The 27,488-nt window shown below is 32.0% G+C and overlaps 2 protein-coding genes across 2 annotated transcripts; both read right to left on the bottom strand.

Moving 5' to 3' along the window:
• Window positions 1-8,128: 8,128 nt before the first annotated feature.
• LOC131956375 (endothelin-converting enzyme 1-like) lies at window positions 8,129-18,975 on the bottom strand. Its single transcript, XM_059320768.1, has 13 exons — window positions 18,873-18,975; window positions 16,440-16,574; window positions 15,978-16,042; window positions 15,349-15,498; window positions 15,052-15,123; window positions 14,254-14,387; window positions 12,715-12,805; window positions 12,166-12,291; window positions 11,647-11,745; window positions 9,848-9,960; window positions 9,677-9,735; window positions 8,907-8,958; window positions 8,129-8,156 (listed from the first exon to the last, which is right to left on the bottom strand). Exons 1-13 carry the CDS (start codon window positions 18,973-18,975, stop codon window positions 8,129-8,131), a joined length of 1,227 nt encoding a protein of 408 aa, XP_059176751.1.
• A 700-nt stretch (window positions 18,976-19,675) lies between these two features.
• LOC131956386 (neprilysin-11-like) lies at window positions 19,676-23,568 on the bottom strand. The gene is made up of 7 exons (XM_059320783.1): window positions 23,494-23,568; window positions 21,283-21,454; window positions 21,005-21,031; window positions 20,650-20,688; window positions 20,373-20,441; window positions 20,038-20,097; window positions 19,676-19,831 (listed from the first exon to the last, which is right to left on the bottom strand). Exons 2-7 carry the CDS (start codon window positions 21,383-21,385, stop codon window positions 19,755-19,757), a joined length of 375 nt encoding a protein of 124 aa, XP_059176766.1. The 5' UTR covers window positions 21,386-21,454; window positions 23,494-23,568; the 3' UTR covers window positions 19,676-19,754.
• Between the last annotated feature and the right edge of the window lie 3,920 nt (window positions 23,569-27,488).

Below are 27,488 nucleotides of genomic sequence, written 5' to 3' on the forward strand. Positions count from 1 at the left end.
TAACCTGAAAGAAAAATCGGAGTTTTTAAAAGATTTGGACTATATAAGAAATAGACATGTACACCCACACCCACACGCACACCTACAACTACTCCCACACCGACACCCATTCCCCCACCCAAACCCATACCCAAACCTAGACCCCCACACTTACACCTACACTTACACTTACACCTACACCTACACCTACACCTACACCTGCACCTACACCTACACCTACACCTACAGCTACACCTACACCTACACCTACACCTACACCTACACCTACACCTACACCTACACCTACACCTACACCTACACCTACACCTACACCTACACCTACACCTACACCTACACCTACACCTACACCTACACCTACACCTACACCTACACCTACACCTACACCTACACCTACACCTACACCTACACCTACACCTACACCTACACCTACACCTACACCTACACCTACACCTACACCTACACCTACACCTACACCTACACCTACACCTACACCTACACCTACACCTACACCTACACCTACACCTACACCTACACCTACACCTACACCTACACCTACACCTACACCTACACCTACACCTACACCTACACCTACACATTATTACAATCACAAGAACAGCTTCAAGTACAAGTACACGAACAACTTAGTACAAGTACAAAAAACACGTACACGTACAAAAAACACGTACACGTACACGTACACGTACACGTACACGTACACGTACACGTACACGTACACGTACACGTACACGTACACGTACACGTACACGTACAAAAAACACGTACACGTACACGTACACGTACACGTACACGTACACGTACACGTACACGTACACGTACACGTACACGTACACGTACACGTACACGTACACGTACACGTACACGTACACGTACACGTACACGTACACGTACACGTACACGTACACGTACACGTACACGTACACGTACACGTACACGTACACGTACACGTACACGTACACGTACACGTACACGTACACGTACACGTACACGTACACGTACACGTACACGTACACGTACACGTACACGTACACGTACACGTACACGTACACGTACACGTACACGTACACGTACACGTACACGTACACGTACACGTACACGTAAGTAAAAGATCTAATTCGCTGCGTTCATTCAAATTTTGAATAATTTCCGTTGATTGGAAGTAGTAATTGAAGTTATTTTTTCGATTTCTACAACTACAACTACAACTACAACTACAACTACAACTACAACTACAACTACAACTACAACTACAACTACAACTACAACTACAACTACAACTACAACTACAACTACAACTACAACTACAACTACAACTACAACTACAACTACAACTACAACTACAACTACAACTACAACTACAACTACAACTACAACTACAACTACAACTGCAACTGCAACTACAACTACAACTACAACTACAACTACAACTACAACTACAACTACAACTACAACTACAACTACAACTACAACTACAACTACAACTACAACTACAACTACAACTACAACTACAACTACAACTACAACTACAACTACAACTACAACTACAAATACAACTGCAACTGCAACTGCAACTGCAACTGCAACTGCAACTGCAACTACAACTACAACTACAACTACAACTACAACTACAACTACAACTACAACTACAACTACAACTACAACTACAACTACAACTACAACTACACTTACAAGTACACTTACAACGACTATTACAACTACAACTACAACTACAGCTACAATAACACATGGATACAGTGTCAAATTTTTAACTGTCACTTATCCCAGTTTCTATGTGACACATTGTCAAATGGGCAGCTGTCAAAATGTGTAGACCGTTGTATACTACTGATTTTACCCAGCTCTATTGTGTACCTGTTATGATTGAACAACAACCACGAATCGACTAAGTTCTATTGTATAACAAAGTCGAAGAACGTAAATGAGAATTGTGTACATTGTTCATACCCATATCCCATAACAATATTTTAAAATGGCGATGTTGGAGAAATATACTAAAAAAACTCAACTTAACCTGCCGCATTGGTCATCTAGAGTCTAAACTAAAGGATAATTAAATTTTATTAACTAACTACAAATTTAGTTAAACGCTGGTTTATGTGATAGGCTAGATTTCTGTTTTGATTTGTTTATCGTACAGATCTAGATATTTAAGTCAATCTCACCTCTCATAGCTGGTTATGGTTCCATTACCTTGCTATTGGCGTTCATTTTAGAAAATATTTGACGCATAATTTGAATTTCCGTTTATTTATAATTTTTATTATGGTGAGAAAAATCAGAATTGTTGCCGTAAAAGTACGTAGAAAAAGGTAATTTTATATAAAAGCGGAAGTTATCACTCCTAAAATTGTTCGAATATATTTATTTAACACTAGGGGGGGGGGAAGGGCAGCTCGGGATATAGACACGATTTTTACAAGCTTTTATTTAACTCACTTCCTCGTCAGTCTGTCGACAGTCTGTCGTCAGTCTAGATCGAAACGCTGGAGTGAAAATTCGGACAGTTCTACTTGACCGATAAAATTCACAGTTGGCACGTGGGTCAAGACATGAAGACAATGCAATCTGAAACTAAATTTGATTTAATTGGATGCCTAATTAATTTTTTATGAATTAATTAAAATTTGGACCGAATTAGTAGGCATGTCTATCCAACCACACCACACGCGTCATCACGTTCAATAGCTGCGCCATCAGGTTCAATAGCTGCGCCATCACGTTCAATAGACGCGCAATGGTTTTTAGTCATGTAACACTATTGTAAATAAAACATGTAAAGTACTGGAAAAAAAATTAATAAAAAAAAGTTTTAATAACAAGCTTTTATGCACTAACGCACTAAAAAGTAGAAAATAAATTATACACTACTATTTAAATTACTATAAAGAAAAGCGTGGGTCTCTTCTCAAATATTAATAAAGGTATCCAATAGGAACTAAAGTGCTAAAGTGACACACGCTTTTCTTTATAGTAATTTAAATAGTAGTGTATAATTTATTTTCTACTTTTTAGTGCGTTAGTGCATAAAAGCTTGTTATTAAAACGTTTTTTTATTAATTTTTTTTTATCAATTTTTAAATACTTTTAAAAATATAAAAGAATCTCTTAGAAAAAAGAATTGCGCACCGACTGAATAGTACACAATCTGTATTAAATAGTGCGGAATGTTAGTACTATATAAATTCCTATACGTTTTTTGAGAAATCAGAAATAGCATAAAATAGTAGTCTACTTACGGTCACTAAAAATTACTCAAAATTCGAAAGAAAAACAGGGCACTTTTACTTAGATCTACAAGTGAAATTACATCTATCAGAATCAGTACTCAAGTAATAATCTTTTGAAAAACCAAAAGTAGAACAAATTCAACCTCCAATCGCTGAAAAGTTGATACAAAACTACACATTTGATATAATAATAATATGCGAAACTTATTCTGTATTCAATCTTTTGAAATCCTATAAATTGAGTATTATTTCAGATAGATAATTGAAATTTCACATGCAAGAAAAAGATCTAATGCGCTGCGTCAATTCAAATTTTGAATAATTTCCGTTGATCGGAAGTAGTAATTTACGTTTTCTACGATTTTATCAAATACAAAAATATTACGCACAATTATACACATGTTTCGATCAATTCTTTTTTCTACAAGATTCTATTTTAAAAAGTTTAGCTAATTATAAATGAATTAAAAATCATGTATATATCCCGAGTTGCCATACCCCTGTTATATAAGATTCGAGAAAGTTTAGGGAAGATCACTCTCGGTTTATTTTTAATGGGTAAACATGGTTACACGTAACTGGAACAACATTGTAACAATTTGAAACATTAGAATTCAGCTACAACTGAAAACATTCCGACGCAACTGTATTAAAGAGTCATAATCACACACCACTTATACAATAAATGTAAGCCACAACATGTAGGCATACACCAGAAGAAGCAGGAAAATTGGAGTTGCAGGGCGCTTGTGAAGAACATAATATTTTTAATTTAGTCCTCGTTGATTTGAAGTTATGTACAGCTGGTCTCAGACTAGACTTAAACTGTATTATCTTTCATGTCGCTTAATGTTTAAGCGGATTATGGTAGTTTTATCTAAATCATCTTCAACTGATATCAGATGTTAGTTTGTAATAACAATCGGAGTTATCAATTTTTTAAAATCTATTACCTTAATATGCATATTCTAATTTAAACTGCCCAATCATTACGCATGCAAACATTAAACAAAACGCAATTGATGTTTTGGATTTTTAATTACATTCGGTGTAGCAAAAGGCACAACATTTTGTCTATGAAATTAATTATTGAACTCAAAGTAATGTTTACATTTTCATTTTAAATTATAATTATAATTTTAACACTTTACACTGATGGATGGTTTACGCTAAAGTACAACTTGCTTACAATATTAATTTTCAAACAGTAATACGGTAAACTTTCAAAAAACGTAGTAGTCTAATTGTAAAATTAAAATTAAAATGAATTTTAACAAACAGTATTTTTTTTCTTTCTGTTAAATGTGAAAAATAAAATTTTCAAATTTAAACGTTTCGTACTTCAATCTTTTCAGTATGCTTGTATTATCTTGTTCAGTTTCTTTAATATTATTCCGAAATTATTTTATTTCACAATTTAAACTATATACAATAAATTGTATTCTTTTAAAAACCATGCTGTTTTAAGCTGTTTTTAGGAGTTTATCCTAGTAATTTAATTCTTGCTAAAGCTAAATATCCCTGTCAATAAATATGGCTTAAAATTTCACTAAAATTATCTTTACTAATTTACACTGGTGTAAAGTGACAGAGCATTCCATCAAATCAATGTATGAGATCCTGACATTTTCTAGCCTTCCCTGAAACATTCAACAATATATATATATATATATATATATATATATATATATATATATATATATATATATATATATATATATTTATATATATATATATAAAACCATTTTTATTTGCAGACGACAATGAAAAAACATCATAAATTAAAACACAGACACAATTGCAAACACACATATATTAGAAAATCTGTTAAGTGGGGATGGAGAGGCTTTTGGTGTATATGGTGATTAATTCAGATATAGGACACATTATCTCAGTACACACTTCACAGTGAAAGATATTTCAGAACAAATTATAATGCCGTTAAAAACTCGTAAAGACGAAATGTGGAAAGTGTGAAAAGAATTAATATACATTTTGAAATGCTTGTGGGGTCGGCGTGGTTGAGTCTATAATGCTCATGGTTGCTAAACAAAAAAAGTCTCGAGTTCGAACTCTCGGGCAGATGAGGCTCTTTAGCTGGGGACAGCCACTCTTCTTGGAGAGACAACTCCAAAATCAAACAAGTGCTGCCTTGCAGTTTGTTCTTGGTTGGACAAAGGCTATTGAAGCAAATCTAAAAAGAAAAGCAGGCTGAACTCGGAGACAATGGCCTCAATAGCTCATCACCAGTTAACACGTAACGCTTAATTGTGTTGGAGGTCATCTCTTCCAGCACTAAAATTAAGAACGAAGAAGAAGAAGAAGAAACGCCTGTGCGAGTCGCAACTCTAAGACATCAATGTTGCTATAGTTTACATTTTTTACATGGCTCTTTATTTTTCAAGTTCTTCCTTTTGAACTCAATAGTTTTAAATACAATTTTACAAAAACAAAAGGAAAAAAAAACATAACTAGACATATTTTCTATATCTAACTTTTCGCAAACGTTTCATACACATCACATCACGATAGTTTCAAATTGTAATGACACTGACAGTCGTGTTTTCCTCCAACTCAATAAAGTAAAAACTTTCAAACATACTTGTTAGGAAATTATTATTTCTCTACAGCTTTTTTACTTTCTCGTATACAGGAAGTATAGAGAAAGTCTTGTAATCGTGCAGAAAAAAATCAAGATTTTTACAAATCTCGACGTTTTACACCTCACTGATACGGAAAAACATAATTTTGAAATCTTGTCCGTATGTCTGTGTGTCTGTCTGTGTGTCTGTTTGTGTGTCTGTCTGTGTGTAAACACGATAACTTGAGTACCGTTACAGCTAGGTTGATGAAATTTCATATATAAGTATTTTATCAAAATCGTAGATCCTGATCAACTTTTGAGCGATTTCCCATAACCGGAAAAGGTACTTTATCTACTTTGAAATTTTCAATAGCCTATAACTTGAGTACTATTTCAGATAGATAAATGAAATTTCACATGTAAGTAAAAGATCTAATTTTCTACCTTCTGTAAGTTTTGAGTAATTTCCGTTGACCGGAAGTACTAATTAAAAATCATGTCTATATTCCAAATTATATAAGAATATGCGAGAAAGTTTAGGGGAGATCACTTCCGGTTTATTTAATGTGCCTCGGCATAAATGATTCCACTAAAAAGCAATTGGTGGGAAAATCTTGGTAACTATGACAACGGTGGCTATCTTGAAAAATTTACCACTTTGTAAGATTTCCACCACTAAATTTTTAGGAATTTTTGGGCATTAAATTTAGTTTTTTTAGCGGACCCACAATTTGAAAACTCATTATAAATTAGTATGTAGATCTGCACTTACATTTGAGTACCGCAAAATAAAGTAGAAGGTTATGAATTCATTGTTTGTTTAGCTTAAAGTATAATACTTTTAAAATAATGGAAATCCTCCCAAGCTGTAAAGAAAAAAAATGTTTGCTCTAGAATTGTAATTTTTTTTTTTACCGGAGTCTATCCCGTTAAGTAAAACTTGTCAATATTGTATGCGCCATTTAGCCCGTTGACACAGATTTTAGCCTGTTTTTCTTTGTAAAGTTGTTTCTATACCTTTTGAACAAACTAGAAGGCAGTAGTTGTTTGATTTTGGAGTTTTCTCTCCTAGATGGGTTGTCGTCACCGGTTGTCAAGCCTTATCTACCCAGAGGTTTGAACTTGGGGCTTTCGGTTTAGCAGCAATGAGCTTTACCTACTCAACAAAGCCTACCAGCGCTCAAAGATTTTATCCAACAAAAAGCAGTTTTCAATAGTTTTATACCGCTTATTTTTTAAATATTTATAAAATGAATTTTATTCTTATGATTTGTAATTACGGCCCTTAAGACATAAACAGTCGACTAAGGACAGATTGGCTAAAAATGTTGGTTTCAAAAATAGATATATCTGAAAACGACTCGTTCTGTAGTTTAGTAGGCCTACAATCCCAAGAGGTTAAAAACCATTTATAAAGTGACATTATAATCAAATTACGGTGTATATCTTATTACCAAGTGTTAACTTATTCAACTGGAAATAGCGTACTATAAACAACAAGGCTTCTAAACATTTTGTTTGTATCTAAGCGATACTTTCAATTTGTATATAAACTCATGTATTATATTTATGTAATTTGTAAAACTTAAACGATTGTCGAAAGGAATGTTATTTTGTATATATATATATATATATATATATATATATATATATATATATATATATATATATATATATATATATATATATATATATATACGTATGTATATATATATATACATATATGCAAGTGTTAAACACATTTACATTTTAAAATATATTTTCCTGAAACTTACAAAACAGTATTTATGTCAAACAGTTGACACTTATGCTCAGGATTCATGGTGGAGTTGATCTTACAATTGAAAGCTTTAGCAAAATAGGGAGAGTTGCTGATTGGTCCTTGAACACTGATTTAGATGGGGGAAAAAAACATAATTTAATAATGCGTATTATGCGTTTTCGTCTTATCATCGATGCTTGTAGAATATATAATATGTACAGAAATACGTGTTAACAATTCAATGGATATGAGTAAAAAGCTAAGCAAAAATACGCAACATAATTTATTTCATGTAATATGATCGACGATACTGATAGAAACTGAAGTCGCATTTAAAATGTTACAGATTAAAACAAACGTTTTTACCGAACGTTTCCCTGAGAATGGCGTTCATGCTCTATAAACTGTTGATGAAATCCCTCTTTTACTTTGGAACACCAGAGCTGAAAATTGGAAACATAATTAATTTTTTTTTACTACCTGTATTCACATGCAAAGAACTTACAACAGGCATTCTTAAACGGCCGCTAGTTTAACGATGCAACTAAAAAGTATGGTTACAATTACATTTAAAATGTTTAGTTCCAGCAATAAATTCCATATTTTATCAAAATATGTAGCAAGCTGCTTCTAAACGAAGAGAGTGGCGGACTTGGAGGGTGGGGGGGGGGGGGGGGCGGGGGGAGGCAAATATCTCTAGAGAAGTCCGATAACTATACGTCTAATTCATTTCCTCTTATCAAAATAGAAATATATTTTACGGTATATGAATTAACAAAATATTAATTACAAATTTGTATTTTGTTTATTATGGTCGCGTGAATATTTAAAAGTCAATATTCAAAAGTATACATACTTTTTGCTATATTAACTCGACACTGGTTTTTGTTTTTCTCAAGCACTTAAATAATTAAATGAATAGTTTATTTTAAAAGTATGTATAAAAGTAAGTATAAAATATAAGTTTACACAAAGAACGTAAAAGTAAAAATATTCATTCATCTTCAGACCTAACTATCCAATATACTATAAAGTGGAGTTCATATGTTTCTTGACCTCGGCATATAAAGGGATAGCGTGGTCAGCGCAACGCCCAGTCGCCTCTACTTTCCCTAACGTGAGTTAAGTACCCATCTGAGTTGGGTGGACTCAAGGACGCTCCACATACTTGAACCGGGATTCAAACCTATCGGATTAGCAGTCTAGCGCTCCACCCCTAGGCCACACCGTCCCATACGTAAAAAAAGTTAATTTTAATTATTTTATTTAGAAAGAATATTTATACGTTAAGTACCTTGTGCCATCAGGGTAGTACGCTGGTTCTTCGAAGATACCAGCTAGAATATCTAAGAAAACATAAAATATAAACTTTTTCCAGTGCCTGCAATCCGAACATTATGAGATCCCCACCTTCTCGTGTATTTCAAGCATCCCTTCCCTTCCCTCTGATTAAAATATCTGGAAAAAAAATCCTTTTTAAAAAAAAAACCTGATTACTCACTTTAATTAAACTTGTGGTGTTGCGATTGCGAGATAAGTGAATCCACTTTTCTATTATGAAACATAATGTAAGCTTTCCTTTAAAAAATGGATTTATTATAATATAAAATTTCATCATCATCATCATCATCACTCCTTTATGGCCCCTGGGGAGCAAAGGGCTGCAACCACACATCTCCAGCGGACTCGGTTTTGGGCTGCTCCTCTAATCTGTGCCCATGAGAGCCCAGCTGTTTTTGCCTCTTCCTCAACCGTTCTCTTCCATGTTTTCTTTGGCCGGCCCACCCTCATTTTCCCCTGAGGATTCCAGTCCAATGCATGTTTTGCGATGTTTTCTTTTTCTTTTCTTAACGTGTGTCCGATCCATCCCCATTTTCGGGCTTTAATATCCTTCTCTATTGGCTGTTGCTTTAAAATTTGCCACAAGTTTTTGTTTGATATTTTGTCTGGCCATCTTATTTTGAGTATATGTCATAGGCATTTGTTTACGAAAAAAAAAATTTATATTAATATAAAATTTACTTGACTATATTGGAAAAGTAATCCAATTGAGGGTTAACTTACACATGCTGTTGGATCGAGGATGGTAATGAGCGTTAACGACAGATGTGGATGTGAGCCATCTGCGGAGAACAGCGCAGAATTATAGCTATATCAAAACACTACGAAACTGTTAATATTTTTTTAAAAATCTTTTACAACAGCTAAGTACTTTTACAATTCTATTTCACTTACTTCTCATTTTCTACATCTCCTGCCAAGATATTTAAATTTTCCAGTGCTTTGTTTTTTACCATCAGCATAGACAGATCGAAGAACCCGAGACTTTTGTATCCGGGCTGGAAGATCTGAGGTGACATTTTCAAAAGGATAAGAGGCATCGCCATGGGTTAGCGGAGGGGTACAGACCGGGAGACACTAATTAGGGCGCGTGTGGTGACGGGGGGGGGAGGATAACACCAAAGGGAAAACTTGAGAAAATTAACAGAAAATAAATGCGACCTCTTTTAATCATTAGTGACAGTTAAAAAGTCTTTTAAGCACCAATTGGTGTCTGTTTGGAATAAGGGGGGGGGGGGGGTGACTAGCTTAATACAGAAATAAATATTGCAGGGGATTTCACACGACCTAGAGGCGCCACTGATAAGGATATATGGGTTTTCTTTTTTTTTAATGGATTTTTTTATTCAATTATTTACATCAGAAACGACAATGGTAAACACTTGCCTTCTAAAATTTAAAAACATAATTTACAAAACAAAGGAGATCAGTAGCGAACCAGAAAAGAACACACTAACATAGTTCTAATAACAAGTATTCATCCTAATATATAAAAGCCCATGTGCGCACTTCTCTCTCTCAATCTCTCTCTCTCTCTCTCTCTCTCTCTCTCTCTCTCTCTCTCTCTCTCTTTGACCGCCTTTCCCGAGCCTAAGAGATCCTTATCTTCAAAGATGTAAAGAAATCTTAAAGATACGAACTTTTATAAAAATGATATGTTGGGTGTTTTTAAATGTATAAAGTTAATTTTATATAAAGAAAGAAAGAAAATATAAACTCAAGCAATATTCGAATGTAGAAACACATTTGTAATTATGCAATCGGAAAAGTATAACAATAAAAAAATATAGACACATAATTCACGTGAAGCGTGTTCCCATGGCTAGTATGGTTTAAAAACAGAATGTTTACTTGCAAAGTATTACTTAAATATCAAGTAAATTACTTTCTGAGAGAAATTAACTTACATTAGAGTAGTATGCGTTGAGTTTATTATCATCTAATAGATAGTCTGGATATCCAACATTGAAACCCATTGCTGATAGCTAATGTAAATTATATATATATATATATATATATATATATATATATATATATATATATATATATATATATATATATATATATATATGTATATATTTATATACATATATATGTATGTATGCATGTATGTATGTGTGTGTGCGTGCGTGCTTGCGTGCGTGCGTGTTTATATGAGAGTGTGTGTGTGAGTGTGAGTATGCGTGCGTGCGTGCATGTATGTATGTATGTATATATGTATACTTAATAATAAATACTTATTATATATATATATATATATATATATATATATATATATATATATATATTGGTACAATTGTTATGTTCGGTGAAGTTCACAAGCCGTAACTTTTTGTCAGGTATAAATACACTTCGTACTAAAAACAATACGTCTGAAAAACACATGCGTTAGTGTTTTTGGAGCTTGGACTGTTTGATGGCATTTCAATCAATTGTAATGGAGGAAATTCCTTTCAGATACAAGCTATTTAACATACGAGCAATGTTCCTGAAACTCGTATTAAGAGGTACCACTGTATACAAAAGGTTAGGTTACTATCGACTACTTGGATTTTATAAATAAATAAATATATATATATATATATATATATATATATATATATATATATATATATATATATATATATATATATATATATATATATATATATATATATATATATATATATATACATTTAAAAAACCGCCCTTACTTTAGTCTGTGCTCGTGCCTTTGTTTCGTTGGACAGCCAAGCATTTTTCTCCAATATCTCATGAAACGTCGTTTTGATATCTTTGATCATATCAGTAACCTAAAACACGAAGTGTGAGTTTTTAGCAAGATTATTTTTTTTAAATATTTAAAACATTTTTATAAACGATAATTTTTTTTTTGAAAGTTGTAAATTATATTATTTTTTCATTGTATTTGTGTATTATTATATAAAAAAATATGTTTAGCCTGAGTAAACATGTTATGTATTCAATTACTCCAGACAGTTGGTGTTAATGTAAAACAAAAACGGTGTTCTTTAATCAACAATGCATACAAAAATTTAATATGAATTATTTACGTAGCGATACAAAACTGTAAGTTATTAAGGATCATCTTATATTAAATTAAACTAAAGACAACATCAAAATCATATTCTGAAATTGAAATAAGAGAGAATTTAATTATAATACTATTAAACTTTGAAATGTTCTACATTTTGAAGTTATACACAACTCACGAAATCTTTATCCTTTTTTCTGAGGTATTTATTCACATACATCCGACCCACAGCCTCTGGAAGTTTCTCCTCCGTAGCTTTTACACATATCTTCCATCTTTCATTAGTAGGTATTTTCAATCCATTCTGTAAATGTAAGGAGTTGAAATTTCTACAATAGCAGGTAATCGAAATTATTACAACATTATAAACCCGAGATTTCTACAACAGTAAGAACACAAAATGTCTACATCAATAAAAAAACAAAATTTCTACAACAATAGAAAAACAATATTTCTACAACGATAGAAAAACGAAATTTTCATGGTTATGTTTATTCTTATTTATTCCTGACCTCAGTGATGGTAACATTAACTGAGTTAGAGAAAACTACAAAAAGCAAAATACACATTTTTAGAGAATAATTAAATGAATAAATCTTATTACATTTTGAACTACGCATTAAATTATGTTATTAAAATACATTTTGATAATTATTGTGAACACCATACCTCTGTGAATGTTTCATATTAATGTAAGGAGATCTATTATATTTAAATCAATACCTACTGTAGGATATTTTTCAGTTAACTCCCTGAAACGATTGTCCAGGAGATCGCTAAACGTTAGCAGACACGACATCATGTAATTAGCCATAGCTCTGGTAATGCAACAAAAGAACAACACTTAAGCTTTTACACCGACACGGGTAAATATTATATATATATATATATATATATATATATATATATATATATATATATATATATATATATATATATATATATATATATATATATTTACCCGTGTCGGTGTAAAAAGGTGGTGGTAGTGTGTCATTCAGACAGTCCGCCCGTCCGTCATCGCTATAACTTTAGGAACATAAAAGTGAACAACAGCACATGCAGTGCATTTTACTTGCATCGAATTATCTTATCTATAATAATAGTTTATCTGGCTATGTATCAGTCTATATCTCAGTGTTTGCGTTGTGTTTGAGTTTGAGTTTGCATTCGTGTTTGTGCTTGCGCTTGTGTTTAATTTTATTTTGTTCTCAAGTTGGTAAATTTAAAAAAAGAAGATTGACCGTGGCGGAGCACGGGTATGCAGCTTGTAAGCCTATATAAAAATTGTGATGACGCAAGGCATACGTCATAGAGGTCAAGAAATAGATGACAGAAACAGAGCATAGTGTAGTCAGGTAGACCAGTAGAATAACAGGAGATGACCGGTCACGTGGGACGGTGGGATGACCACTGAATCGTGGGCCAGCAGTTTGAGATAGGTATAGAGGAAAGATGTAAAAAGTTAAAATTTACTGTAAGAGTTGGTCATGGGAGCGTATAGGAAAAGTCAAGTGTTAGTTGTAGTTAGATAGTTTTAATAGATAGTTATTTATTAGGACGCAGTTATGGTAGGAGTAGATTTGATGTATAAATAAAGAACTGTATTATATTAAACGAGCCAACCCGCGGCATATCATGCGCCGCTATTTTCTACTTTTCAGTAATTCATAATTTGTGAATTCGACAGTACCAATGCAGCCACTGAATATATTTGCTTTAGAACACTATCAGTAGCTCGTTAAAGACGATAACCCCCCCCCCCCCTCCTTTCCCTAACCCTACCACCCCCCTGAAAGCAGCCTCATCTTAGTTACCTCCCCTAAGTTTAAAATCTTTTCAAACTAAATTATCTGCCCCTAATAGCCGTCACTAAACCAGGCTCTACGATTGTAAACATTTAGCGTGAAAAACAGCTCACCAGACCATGTAGGGGTGGGGTGGTAGGGAGCGCTTACAGCTTGGTGTTTTCTAGGATCTCCAAGAAGAGAATTATATATATATAGATTGGACCTTTTGTTGATTCCGCAAAACTTTACCAGGCGTATATATGGCGAGGGGATCGCCGTAGAGAGAATGTGTATCATATTCTCATGACGGAACATTACATCATATATATAACTTTCCCAAACCCGGTATCACATTTGGTGGATTTCAACCATTATATATATATATATATTATATATATATATATATATATATATATATATATATATATATATATATATATATATATATATATATATATATATATATATATCCTAACCTTTTAGATGTAGAGTTCAGTATATCTGCCAGCTGATCTAAATACCAGTCTCGCTCTAAGAAAACTGTGTCCGTCGATTCAATGACGACATTTCCTTTTGCCCCAATCGCTTTCAATACTTTAAGCCAATCAAGCTAGAAATAAAAACAGTACCACTGTTTATGCTCGAATATTTATTTACTTAAACTTGTAATGCATTAAAGCTAGTACCTTTTAAATACAATAATTTGTTTTTAATAGCACGAGCTCAACATTATGGTTGGGGTATCATTTACATGTGTAAAATTTATATATATATATATATATATATATATATATATATATATATATATATATATATATATATATATATATATATATATATATATACATTTTCTTACATTTTCGATTTTTTAAAAAAAATTATAGATTTTTTTATAGTACAAGAGCATCAGATTTATGAACCGAAACACATGCATTCTCAATATTGTATATTATTACATTTTCTTCAAAAAATAATCGTTTTAAGTATACAATATATGACTTCTATTATAAAAACCGAGTTATCAGCAATCAATTAGGCATGTATTAAAATTATAGCAGTCCATCTTGCAAGTGTTTTGATCATCAATATATTAGAAAGAAATAACCAGGCTCCTGACTGATTAAAATTTTAATTAAAGGTTGTATACACTCATGGTTTAATATGTCTATTTCACATCCTGAGACATTTTAAGTATTTAAAATTTGTTTTAATGTGTAGATATGCAATGCAATGCGGTAAAAAATATATGTTAAAAAAATAATTAAATTTTATACCCAATTATATTTCTCTTGTAACTTATCAATTGAAAGCGGGTAAGCAACTGAAGCTGATTGGTTGTATAGCGCCTGAAAAAAAAATATTCTGCACATAAATACAATGATCAAAAAGCTAAAAGAAGTAAATATTTCAAATCTAAATATATAAATATGTTAAATCTTTTATGTTATGAACTAAGATCCCACTATAGTCCTTGATAACAGATAAAGCTCAACTGACCCATGTAACATAAAGGTAAAACAAAAACTTTACACAAAATTTTTACTATAAAAAATATGAATTTAAGATTCAACCTTGACAATAGCATCCTTGAAATCTTTCATCGCTTCAAAATCAGTTCCTAGAACCGTTTCATCTGCACCCAGAAGCTGTAGCGCTTTCATCATAAATTCCTGGTGGTTGGAATCGTTTCTGGCGGTCAAAAGATGGTATGGAAAATCTATCTGGGGAAAATGTTTTTTTGTTAAAAGCAACTTTTATGGACAATTTATTTAAATACGTTGATGTAAAATCAAATAAGATTAATATATAAGCCAATATATATATATATATATATATATATATATATATATATATATATATATATATATATGTATATATAATAAGCCTAAAGCTGTATCTTAAAATAAGACTACAATTTATTTGGTGCTCCATTCGATAAAGGGGGAAGGGGGAAGTTGTCAATCCTCAAATAATGAATCTGCTTACACTGGTGAATATATTTTATTAGCGCATATGCATAAACAAACCATGCTTACAAGTATACGAACATAAATGGATATTTTTGTCTTATCAAGCGATACATTGAGAGGATTTTTCTTGCGAGCCCTAGAGATTGTTTTGTAAGTTGTGTGTTATTTGGAAAAAAAACCGAATACAGTACAACATCGTTAAATAATAATTGTATTTTTTAAATACTAACTGAGAACATTTTCTTTGGGCCTCTTTTAAATGGATCCACATACAAAGTCATGAAGGGCATCAGACCTAGAGAATAAAAATGTATGTCAATGATCATTTTACATAATGCATGTGTATTAGAACGTTTCTTTCTTTTGTTTTTCTTTTCTTTCTCTCTCTCTCTCCCCCACCCTCCCCCCTCTCTCTTTCTGTTTATGTTTACAGAGTACGTATTCATAAAGCTTAGATCAATGTCAAATTATTACGATTTTTACACTGCTTGATACTGTTTAGCTATTACCAATTGCAAGAATTTTATATTGCGTCTGATCCGACATTTATATTGATACATATTTAGTCCATAATCTTATGTTTTTAGCTAAATTGATATATGCAATAATAAAAAAAAATTAATGGAATATTATTAGACGTAAAGTAAGAAAACGCTTATAATGGAAAGTACGAGCATAATACATTTACTTACCTAATTCGTATAACTTGATAACTATATCTTCAATATTAAAATCACTCTCTTTCCAAGTGTTATTCATAACAGGGAAATCACCTACTGTGCTGATCAGTTCTAACAAAGGCTTAGCTCCCCTTTCCTCAATTTGACCTGAATCATATGGATAAAATATTCGATAAGTTTATTTTAAAATCACGTGACACATAATGAATACAATCCATCGATAAAAATGTACAAACATTTTAAAGTATGTGGACAAGATAATAATTTTATCTTTCCTCGATATTAACGCAATGATTTAACAGGCGGAACATTAAATTATAAATAATCCCATCCGAATGTGTAAAACTTTTACATTTTTGTACACGGAGTAAATAGAAATTATTGTAATCGTGCACGACAATCGTAATCGAGAAAAATTTCTCTTTGTCACTGTATGTCTGTGTGTATGCGAATTGAATAGGATATATTTTCAGTTAGGTTGACACAAATTTCCCAAGCAATTTTAAATCAACGCTAAATTTATTCAATAAACTTTGTATTTCAAATATAGCATGTGGTCATTCATGTGTATACAATTAATTAAAATTATACTATCTGGCTTCTGTATACCCCTCTACGCCCCCCCCCCCCACGCCCCCTCCGATGTGGATACCTGCAAATATTTAAATTCATCTAAAGACGGACTCTACCTTTTTAAATAACATGTTTTGTAGATGTGTAGCTTTATATGCTAGGTATTAACATATATATATATATATATATATATATATATATATATATATATATATATATATATATATATATATATATATATATATATATATATATATGTATATATATGTGTGTGTGTGTGTATGTGTGTGTGTGTATTATTTTCTAAAATATATGCATTTATACAGTAAAATTAGAGTCAGGAGTAAGCTGTCTTAAATGATGTTTAAATTAACGCGCTTCTAAAGGATCTGCAGTATGACTCTCTTTCCTCTTTCTCTTGCGTAGACGTCATAATTCGATGACTTCTTTACATTCAAGTATCATTTATCCACGTTAAGATACGAACATGTATGCACATCGCATAGTTCATGTGGAAGTAGACAGATCATTTATGTACACAGGAGAGTTGATGCGGAAGTAGACAGAACATTAATATACACAATAGAGAGTTGATGCGGAAGTAGACAGAACATTTATGTACACAGGAGAGTTGATGCGGAAGTAGATAGAACATTTATGTACACAGGAGAGTTGATGCGGAAGTAGACAGAACATTTATGTACACAGGAGAGTTGATGCGGAAGTAGACAGAACATTTATGTACACAGGAGAGTTGATGCGGAAGTAGACAGAGCTTTTATGTACACAGGAGAGTTGATGCGGAAGTAGACAGAGCATTTATGTACACAGGAGAGTTGATGCGGAAGTAGACAGAGCATTTATGTACACAGGAGAGTTGATGCGGAAGTAGACAGAACATTTATATGCACAGGAGAGTTGATGCGAAGTAGACAGAACATTTATGTACACAGGAGAGTTGATGCGGAAGTAGACAGAACATTTATGTACACAGGAGAGTTGATGCTGAAGTAGACAGAACCTTTATGTACACAGGAGAGTTGATGCGGAAGTAGACAGAACCTTTATGCACACAGGAGAGTTGATACGGAATGCAACAAAGCATTTATGTACACAGGAGAGTTGATGCGGAAGTAGACAGAGCATTTATGTACACAGGAGAGTTGATGCGGAAGTAGACAGAACATTTATGTACACAGGAGAGTTGATGCGGAAGTAGACAGAACATTTATGTTCACAGGAGAGTTGATGCGGAAGTAGACAGAACATTTATGTGCACAGGAGAGTTGATGCGGAAGTAGACAGAACATTTATGTGCACAGGAGAGTTGATACGCAGTAGACAGAACCTTTATGTACACAGGAGAGTTGATGCGGATGTAGACAGAATATTTATGTACACAGGAGAGTTGATGCGGAAGTACACAGAACATTTATGTACACATGAGAGTTGATGCGGAAGTAGACAGAGCATTTATGTACACAGGAGAGTTGATGCGGAAGTAGACAGAACATTTATGTACATAGGAGAGTTTATAGTCGAGTGGACTCTGCTTGCCCGATGGAGAGTAGCGTGTTGGCGTTAAAATACCACGACGAATGTTATTGTTATTGTCGTTGCTCTTGTGCCGAAGTTATCAAATGGACAACACTTGTTGCCTAATCATGCGTAGAAAAAAAGTAAGCACAATAAACAGGTTTTTTTACTATCATTTTAATTTTTTTATTACTCTTCCGCGTTTGTATATATTTTTTTTTTTAAAAATGGTAATACGATTGCAAATTTTCTCTATAAGTCACAATAGTACACGCTCGGCTTTTTAAATGGACATTGAAATACACAAATGACGTATAGATCTATGTGCAATCCTACCTGTGTTCATACAAGCAGCGTAGTAGGTCTCTGCTGCTGATTCATAGGCTGGGTCACTTTCAAGGGTTTCGCTGCCAAGCATATCTGTGGAAGCAGTACACATCTAATACACGTTATGATAATGACCTAATTTAAACACTGCATATTCATAAGCATTTATTTAGTTCACATTGTATGTTGTTTTTTTTTTTTTTTTTTTTTTTTTTTTTTTTTTTTTTTTTTTTATATAGAGAAAGTATTGTAATCGTGCATAAATATGTTATAAAATTTCGACCGCTTTCGCCGTTTTACTTCTACCTACTTAATCGAATACAGAATATAAAGGGTGTTTTGTAAGTTTAGAAAAATATAAATACAAATTGTGACAAATTTTATATTTTACAAATTTCAGGTGCTGGAAAAATATAGTTCAGCAATCCGTATGTGTGTGGGCGTGTTTGTGTGTGTGTGTGTGTGTAAAGTTGAACAAATTTCACTCTTAAGTATATTATTTAATGTATAGTTTTCAGTAAAATTGTGAGCAATTTCCAGTAACCGGAAGTGGTACGTACTATACTTCCGCTCTCTTAAGGCCAAAAAAAAAAGTACAATTAACGTTACGTTGACAAATTTTCAATAGTAATATTAGATTGTAAGCTCAAGTTTCTATTAAACATTGAACGATTTCCGGCTGTCGAAAGTGTCTATGGGAACACTATAACTTCTGAACCGTTTTAGTTACGTAGATTAATATATAAATAAACGATCTTATTATTGAATTATTTGTGTGACTTCCATAACCGGAAATGAAACTTTACCTTTCACTCTGGATCCAACTTTTAGACGCGTATTTAAGAGGGAACCAATCACGGGACCATCATCAGGAAGGTGTGTCTTTTCCAACTATCCACCGCATGTATAACGATAGAAGTCTTCGCACGGATCCACATTCAAATCCATGTTGGCTTTTAAAGTAATTGCTATTTTGAAAAATTAAATAGTGTGTCAATAGTACAACTACATAGGAGTGTGTAGAATTGATTTCATTGTTAGTACTTATATTATATTTTGCAGTAGATTGAGATGAGATTGAGATTGTATGTCATATCGTATACAGAGAACGTCTTTTTAATTTTTAACATCGCAGTTAAATATAGAAATAAACATCCGCCAGAAATCAACTTACCTGACTTCAGACACGTTTCACTTTTACAAACACGAACCTCCGGTGGTGGCTCCATTGAGGCTTTAATGTATATATATATATATATATATATATATATATATATATATATATTTATATATATATATATATATATATATATATATATATATATATATATATATAAAAAGAGTTTTGAGTAAACATATATATATATATATATATATATATATATATATATATATATATATATATATATATATATATATATATATATATATATATATATATAAGATTTTAAAGTAAACAAAGCCAGATTTAATACATAAAATGTATGTTTGAATAGTAAAAAATCCTACGGATGTCCGTTTGTGGAGAATTTTCAATCGTAGTGCTTTTATCCGGATATTTAGTTTTCTCAGGCTGCGCTGTAAAATATTTTAATTCACAGATATATGACAGACTTGTAAAAGTTATTATGTAAAACATACACGTCTATAAAGTATGCGGGTGATTTTTTAAACTTGTTGTTTTATTAATACAAAGTGTTTACAAAATAATTTAAGAAAACATTTAAAATGCCTGTATAATCTTTTGGATCTTATATTTGCAACATGTTTTAAAAATATAACTTACGATTTATACAGTTTTCGCCTTCGCATGCACCTTCATTTCCTGTAATGTAAATTGTTTAACATAGGAAAGTAAAGTTCCCTTTCAAACCTGACAGTCTACAGGGCAGGTGAAGTAGAGTTCACTTGTTGCATATGCCGAGGTCACAGAAACAAGTGATCTCTACTTAACATACGTAACCAGTTTTTTTTATTAAAACTACTAATTATCAGCTAATTATTTAAAAACACGATTCCCATTAGACATACGTTTGATATAAAATGAATTTTCTGGTTTCTGTTCAAAGGTATAACCTATTGCATCTATTTTATGTTGTTGGACGCAAGAAAACATGTTCCGTTGTTTCAGTAATACTTACCATTATTGTTGTTTGGGCTAACCGATGCTGAAAATAGAACAAAAATATAACTTAAGTCTAAAAAAAAACCTTTCATGGACGGTGTAAATCTATAGTTATAATGTGTTTTAAGTTATATTCTTAAATTAGTTCATATTTTTAAAATTGCAAACAAAATTGTTTTTAATTTCGATACAGACTAATTTTACAATGAATATGAATAAATTGTAAATATTCTGATTTGGTATTTTAAACGACTTTTTCACCACACATAAGTACAGTCGATAAAAATAAATTACCGTTGCTTGATGTTTCTTTGAAATAAGTAAAGATGAAAACAGCCATGGAAATTTCAAGGAGGAAGATGAACAAAATAACAAATAAAGGCTTTACTATGTTCATTTTGATGGTATCTTGCGCAGATGATATTACCGTATGCCTTGCTTATTTCTTCTGATGTCTATGAGTTGCCTTCGTTCGAAAAAGGAAACAATTTTAATATACGTAAAAGGTGAAAGTTTTAAAATACATATACCTGCATCTGCACCTTTCCTGCACCTTCACCTGCACCTGAAACTACACCTACACCTACACCTACACCTACACCTACACCTACACCTACACCTACACCTACACCTACACCTACACCTACACCTACACCTACACCTACACCTACACCTACACCTACACCTACACATACACCTACACCTACACCTACACCTACACCTACACCTACACCTACACCTACACCTACACCTACACCTACACCTACACCTACACCTACACCTACACCTACACCTACACCTACACCTACACCTACACCTACACCTACACCTACACCTACACCTACACCTACACCTACACCTACACCTACACCTACACCTACACCTACACCTACACCTACACCTACACCTACACCTACACCTACACCTACACCTACACCTACACCTACACCTACACCTACACCTACACCTACATCTACATCTACATCTACATCTACATCTACACTAAATGGGTGCGGAGGGGGTGGGTGGTGGCAACTAAAGCAACTTGCAAGGAGATACTACGTACTTATCAGAACGAGAAACTCCTTCCACAGGGAAAATACATACAGAAAAATAAAAATAATCATTAAAAAAGTTTTAAAAACCCACGTTTTCTGATTGAACTAAAAAGTAGAAAATAAATACTATACATCACAATAATGCAAGCGATCACTCTACTATAAGCGATGAAAAACGTGGGGCGCCGAAGTAAAAGTTATATTACTATTGATTAGATAATACTATTGACTTTTATTAGAAGCTTGTAGAGAGTCAACAGTATTAGAAACTGTAAGAAAATCACGGCGCCCCACGTTTTTCATCGCTTATAGTAGAGTGATTGCTTGCATTACTGTGATGTATAGTATTTATTTTCTACTTTTTAGTTCAATCAGAAAACGTGGGCTTTTTAAAACTTTTTTAATGATTATTATTTTCTACTTTTTAGTCTTTGTCTGTTTGTTTGCATTGAAATCTTGCTATCGATTTTATCTTTTCACTTTTTTTTTGGGTAAACGAAGACAACTCGTAAAAAGACAACTCGTAAAAAACGAGAGACCCTTTCTTCTTCGGTCTCAATCGCAAGTGAATGATTGTCAGAGGTTAGTTGATAGCGGTTAGGACGAGGGCTGGTTACTGACTAGAACACATAGATTTGAACCCGTGTCGAGTGGGATAGCAATCGTGTGCCCAACCACTCGACCATATCGTCTCCCCCAAACTGGCCACCAGTGGTAATAGTTACCTCCTGTAAGTTTAAAGTCGGTTCAAACTAAATTATCTGCCCCTAAGCCTGTCGCGACGTGGGATCGTTCGCTTCACTGCGCGCGGCAAGAGAGAGGCGAGCTACGCGTCGCTGGTTTTTTTTCTAATGGCTCGCAGAGGAGAATTATATATATAGATTATATAGCGGTCTAAAATGCTCAATAAAATGTTTCCATTGATCAATTTAGTAATAATAACAATTGAATATTCTATGGTCATCCAAAAGAAAGCTTCCCTGAAAATTTCAGCACGCTAGCTAACTGGGAAGTGCCAGAAATTTCGATCGCAAGATTTGATTGGAAAGACAAACAGAGAAAGCAAGTTAAAGAAAACGTGGGAAAAAAATCAGTGTACATATACGGGCTACATGATTAGACATTTGTATACACACAAATCCGGCAAATATTTAAATATTTATATATATATATATATATATATATATATATATATATATATATATATAACTATATATATATATATATATATATATATATATATATATATATATATATATATATATATCGAACCTAGCTAAGTCATTGGGTAACTGTTATGTCTGTAGGATACCACTGAGTTCACCCAGCTTTAATGGGTACCTGAAGAACTACACAAATTCCATCAAACGCTAGTGTATACCTGATTCAAGGAATTGTAATAAGATTTAGATCTAGTTTAAATTGAAGGGAGCTAAATTTTACTTACCATCCTTTCTACAAATATGATGTATTACAATATTAATAAATGCTGGTTTATGCGTTGTGTTTTGAGTTTTGATTTGTTTTCCATTGTAGATTTCACGGCTTTACTCTAGCTTCCGATAAGCTTGTGATGTTTATGTTCTTAACGCGTTGCTGTTTATGTTCATTTACGAAAAGATTTCGAGCAAGATTTGTATTTCCGTTCCTTTTTTACTTTCTCGTATATAGATCTACGAAGTATAGAGAAAGTCTTGTAATCGTGCACAAAAAAAAATCGAGATTTTTGCAAATCTCGACGTTTTGCATCTCACTGATACGGAAAAACATAATTTTGCAATCTTGTCCGTATGTCTGTGTGTCTGTGTGTGTGTGTGTCTGTGTGTGTGTGTGTCCGTGTGTAAACACGATAACTTGAGTACCGTTACAGCTAGGTTGATGAAATTTCATATATAAGTATTTTATCAAAATCGTAGATCCGTATCAACTTTTGAGCGATTTCCGACAACCGGAAGTGGTACTTTTTCTACTTTGAATTTTTCAAAAGCCTATAACTTGAGTACTATTTCAGATAGATAAATGAAATTTCACATGTAAGTAAAAGATCTAATTCTCTACCTTCTGTTAAATTTTGAGTAATTTCCGTTGACCGGAAGTAGTAATTTACGCTACTTCCGATTTCTCAAAAAACTAATGTAAATTTTTAAAGTACTAATAATATTGCGCACTATTATGCGCTTTTTTATTCGCGTTCACTTGGTGTGCAATTAATTTGTCTACGAGATTTTATTCTATTTTTAAAACTTTAAGTATTTAAAATGGATTAAAAATCATGTCTAGAAGTCTATAGCCCGAGTTCCCATCCCCTGTTATTTTATATAAGAATATTCGAGAAAGTTTAGGGGAGATCACTCCCGGTTTATTTTTATCGGTGAGAAGACGCAGTATATTATTTTAACAATGCTGAAATGGAAATACGTACATAAAAAGTATAACAAAGTTTTAATAATAAGCTTTCATTCTTTTTTAGTGCATTATAATATTAAAGCTTGTTATTGAAACGTTTTATAAAAAAAAAATTTAAAACATTAATCGATTCCATAATAAAGTATTACATTTCCAAAGCAAAAATGCGCACGGTGTTACATTAAATTTGGTGCGCAAGTTTTCATCATTTGGATTGGTGCTAAATTATTTTTACTTTCTCGTATACGAAGTATAGTAATCGTAAAATCTCGACGTTTTAAACCTCCCTGAGTCGGAAAAAACATAGTTTTGCTTTCTGCATAATTCTGTGTGTGTATGTGCATCTGTGAACACGAAAATTTGAGTAGCGTTACAGCTAGGTTAATGACATTTTTTATACAAGTATTAGTATTATATCAAATTTGTAGTTCTGTGTCAACTTTTCAGCGATTTCTGGTAACCGAAAGTGAACTTCTTCTTTTAATTTTTCAAAAGCCTATAGCTTGGACATAGTTTCAGATAAATAAATGAAATTTTACATGTAAGTAAAAGATCTAATTATCTGCCTTCTGTCAAATTTAGAGTTAATTCTGTTGATCGAAAGTAGTAATTTACGATATTTCCGATTTTTCAAAAAACGCATGTAAATTTATAAAGTACTAATAATATTCCGCACTGGTATACACATATTGTTTGACGTTTAATTGTCGCGCAATTCTTTTTCCAACGAGATTCTATTCTATTTTTAAAAGTTTAAGTTATTAAAGATGGATTAAAAATATCCCAAGTTGCCATTTCCCGTACTGTTATATAAGAATATTCGAGAACTTTTAGGGGAGATAATCCTAGTTTATTTCTTCTCGGTTTAAGCATTAAAATTTAATTTAAAAACATAAATAATAAATATCACAAAGGATTTAAATAATGATTTTAAAAAACAAGGTTTATGTTTTGTTCACAAAAAAATGTATTTTAAAATTAACTTGAAAGTAAAAAAAATTGTTTTGGTGTAAGCTTTTTAAAGTTATAGGATGATTTGACTAAAAATAAAATCCTGGGTGCTCAATGATGAAAATTGAAAATAGGTACTATCTTATGTTATAGAAAGCAAACCTATTAAGGAACTCCATATCAAAGAAAAAAAACTATTTTCCAAAAGTTAGTGTCCTAGCCATCTTCTAAGAGACGGATGTTTGGTCTCAAAGTTTATAGATTCATGAATATTACAATGACTTGAATGTAAGTCCTGCCGTCTGACCGTCTGTAGTTCTCTTTAAAAACTAAAATCGCTTCTCTTCCATGTTGATTACTTTATTAAATTGATTAGTGTTACTGGAAATCAACATCAAAACCAAAATCTGTTCTTTATATTTTTATAACACTTCCAAAAACATTGGCATTATATAGATATAAAAATTAAACTGAACAAACATGTGCATACACAAATTATACAAAACAAAATTGATGTTGTGGATTTTTAATTACATTCGGTACAGAAATAGCGAATCATTTAGTCCATAAAATCAGTAAATAAACTCAAATTTTCGTTTACTTTTTATTTTAACTTGTAAATAAAATTTCAATAGATGAAAAACATTAGATGATAATTTTTGTTCTAATTGTTGATATTTCAAACAGTAATAAATTTGACGCTTAAAACGTATAGTAGCTAAATTTGACAATAAAAATTGAATACATTTTATTAAGTGATGTTTTAGTCAACACAATATTGTTTTTTCGCTCCGCTAAATCTTTAGTATGATATTTCTTTTTATTTGCATGCATGATCTTGTGCAGATTAAGTTATATGATTCAAATAATATTTAATTTCATAATTTTGATTATATTTAATGAGGATGTGTTTTTGAAAACAGCTCTAAAGCAACTTCAATAAAAAGTCTATCTTGAAATCTTTAGTATTCCTAGAATGAAAACATGCCTGTCTTTAAGTATATAATTGCTTTTTTTTAAACGTTAAATTATTTAAATATGTATGTATATATATATATATATATATATATATATATATATATATATATATATATATATATATATGTAGAGAAAGTTCATAATATATATATATATATATATATATATATATATATATATATATATATATATATATATATATATATATATATATATACTTTAAAAATTTGCAGCATACACTTTAAACATTTTAACTTTTGGAGGTAGAAGTAACAGCCTACAAATTGTAATTACCTGGGTGACAAAGAGAATTAAACATATAAAATATATTAAATATTATGTTATGACAAATTAATACCTCAGAGCAATAACCTCAAAGATTTTTAAAGGCGTCCACTAAAATCCGATCTAGACACTACTTGTAATTTTTTTTTGTCATTACCTTGTCATTCCTTCATCATAATTTCACTTATTAAACCAGTTAACTCGCCATTTAACTGTAGACATTACAAGACTTTTGTTATTGCGTTAGGGATGCTGCTGTTCCCTCATACAATTCTACATCTTTCTCAGTCATCGAGAAAAGAAACATTACCAATACAGTTAAAGATTAACGTGTGTTTCCGAGAGCCTAAATTTCCATTTAATTAAATTTAAAAAATTGGTTTGAACAAGATGGAAGATAATTACATTGATGAGGTATTTACAAAGCACATGGTTTGGGCGCGCTTTGACAATTTAATAATTGGTATAAATTTTATAAGAGACTGCGAAGAGCTGTCGCTGGCGACGATGTACTTCCGTGGTTTTCATTTTAAACTATAACATCAACATTCTAAAAGATGTTTCCTGAAACATACAACTTCTTGCATTTATTCATCTCCCTCCCTCCCCCCCCCCTCTCTCTCTCTCTCTCTCTCTCTCTCTCTCTCTTTCTGTATATATATATATATATATATATATATATATATATATATATATATATATATATATATATATATATATATACAAGGGTGCCTACATATATACATATTTGTAGGGTATTTTTACATATGCATATATATGAAATAGATTTAGATTCTAAAAAACGTTTTAGAAACTTACAAC

The sequence above is a fragment of the Physella acuta genome, unplaced genomic scaffold (assembly GCF_028476545.2).
Source record: "Physella acuta isolate Inbredline_101_S28 unplaced genomic scaffold, ASM2847654v3 ptg001146l, whole genome shotgun sequence".
Lineage (NCBI taxonomy): Eukaryota > Metazoa > Mollusca > Gastropoda > Physidae > Physella > Physella acuta.

Bases quoted from the DNA above. Each gene is read 5' to 3' on its own strand.
- LOC131956375 (XM_059320768.1), bottom strand. From the start codon at position 18,975: ATGTGTACTGCTTCCACAGATATGCTTGGCAGCGAAACCCTTGAAAGT. The intron at 12,806-14,253 runs GTTAGGATATAT...TTGCATTACCAG, and splicing joins CTGAACTCTACATCTAAAAG to AGCTATGGCTAATTACATGA. The intron at 12,292-12,714 runs GTAGGTATTGAT...TTACATTTACAG, and splicing joins TAACTGAAAAATATCCTACA to AATGGATTGAAAATACCTAC.
- LOC131956386 (XM_059320783.1), bottom strand. From the start codon at position 21,385: ATGAACATAGTAAAGCCTTTATTTGTTATTTTGTTCATCTTCCTCCTT. The intron at 20,442-20,649 runs GTAAGTTATATT...AATATTTTACAG, and splicing joins AGGCGAAAACTGTATAAATC to CGCAGCCTGAGAAAACTAAA. The intron at 20,098-20,372 runs GTAGGATTTTTT...TATACATTAAAG, and splicing joins TTCTCCACAAACGGACATCC to CCTCAATGGAGCCACCACCG.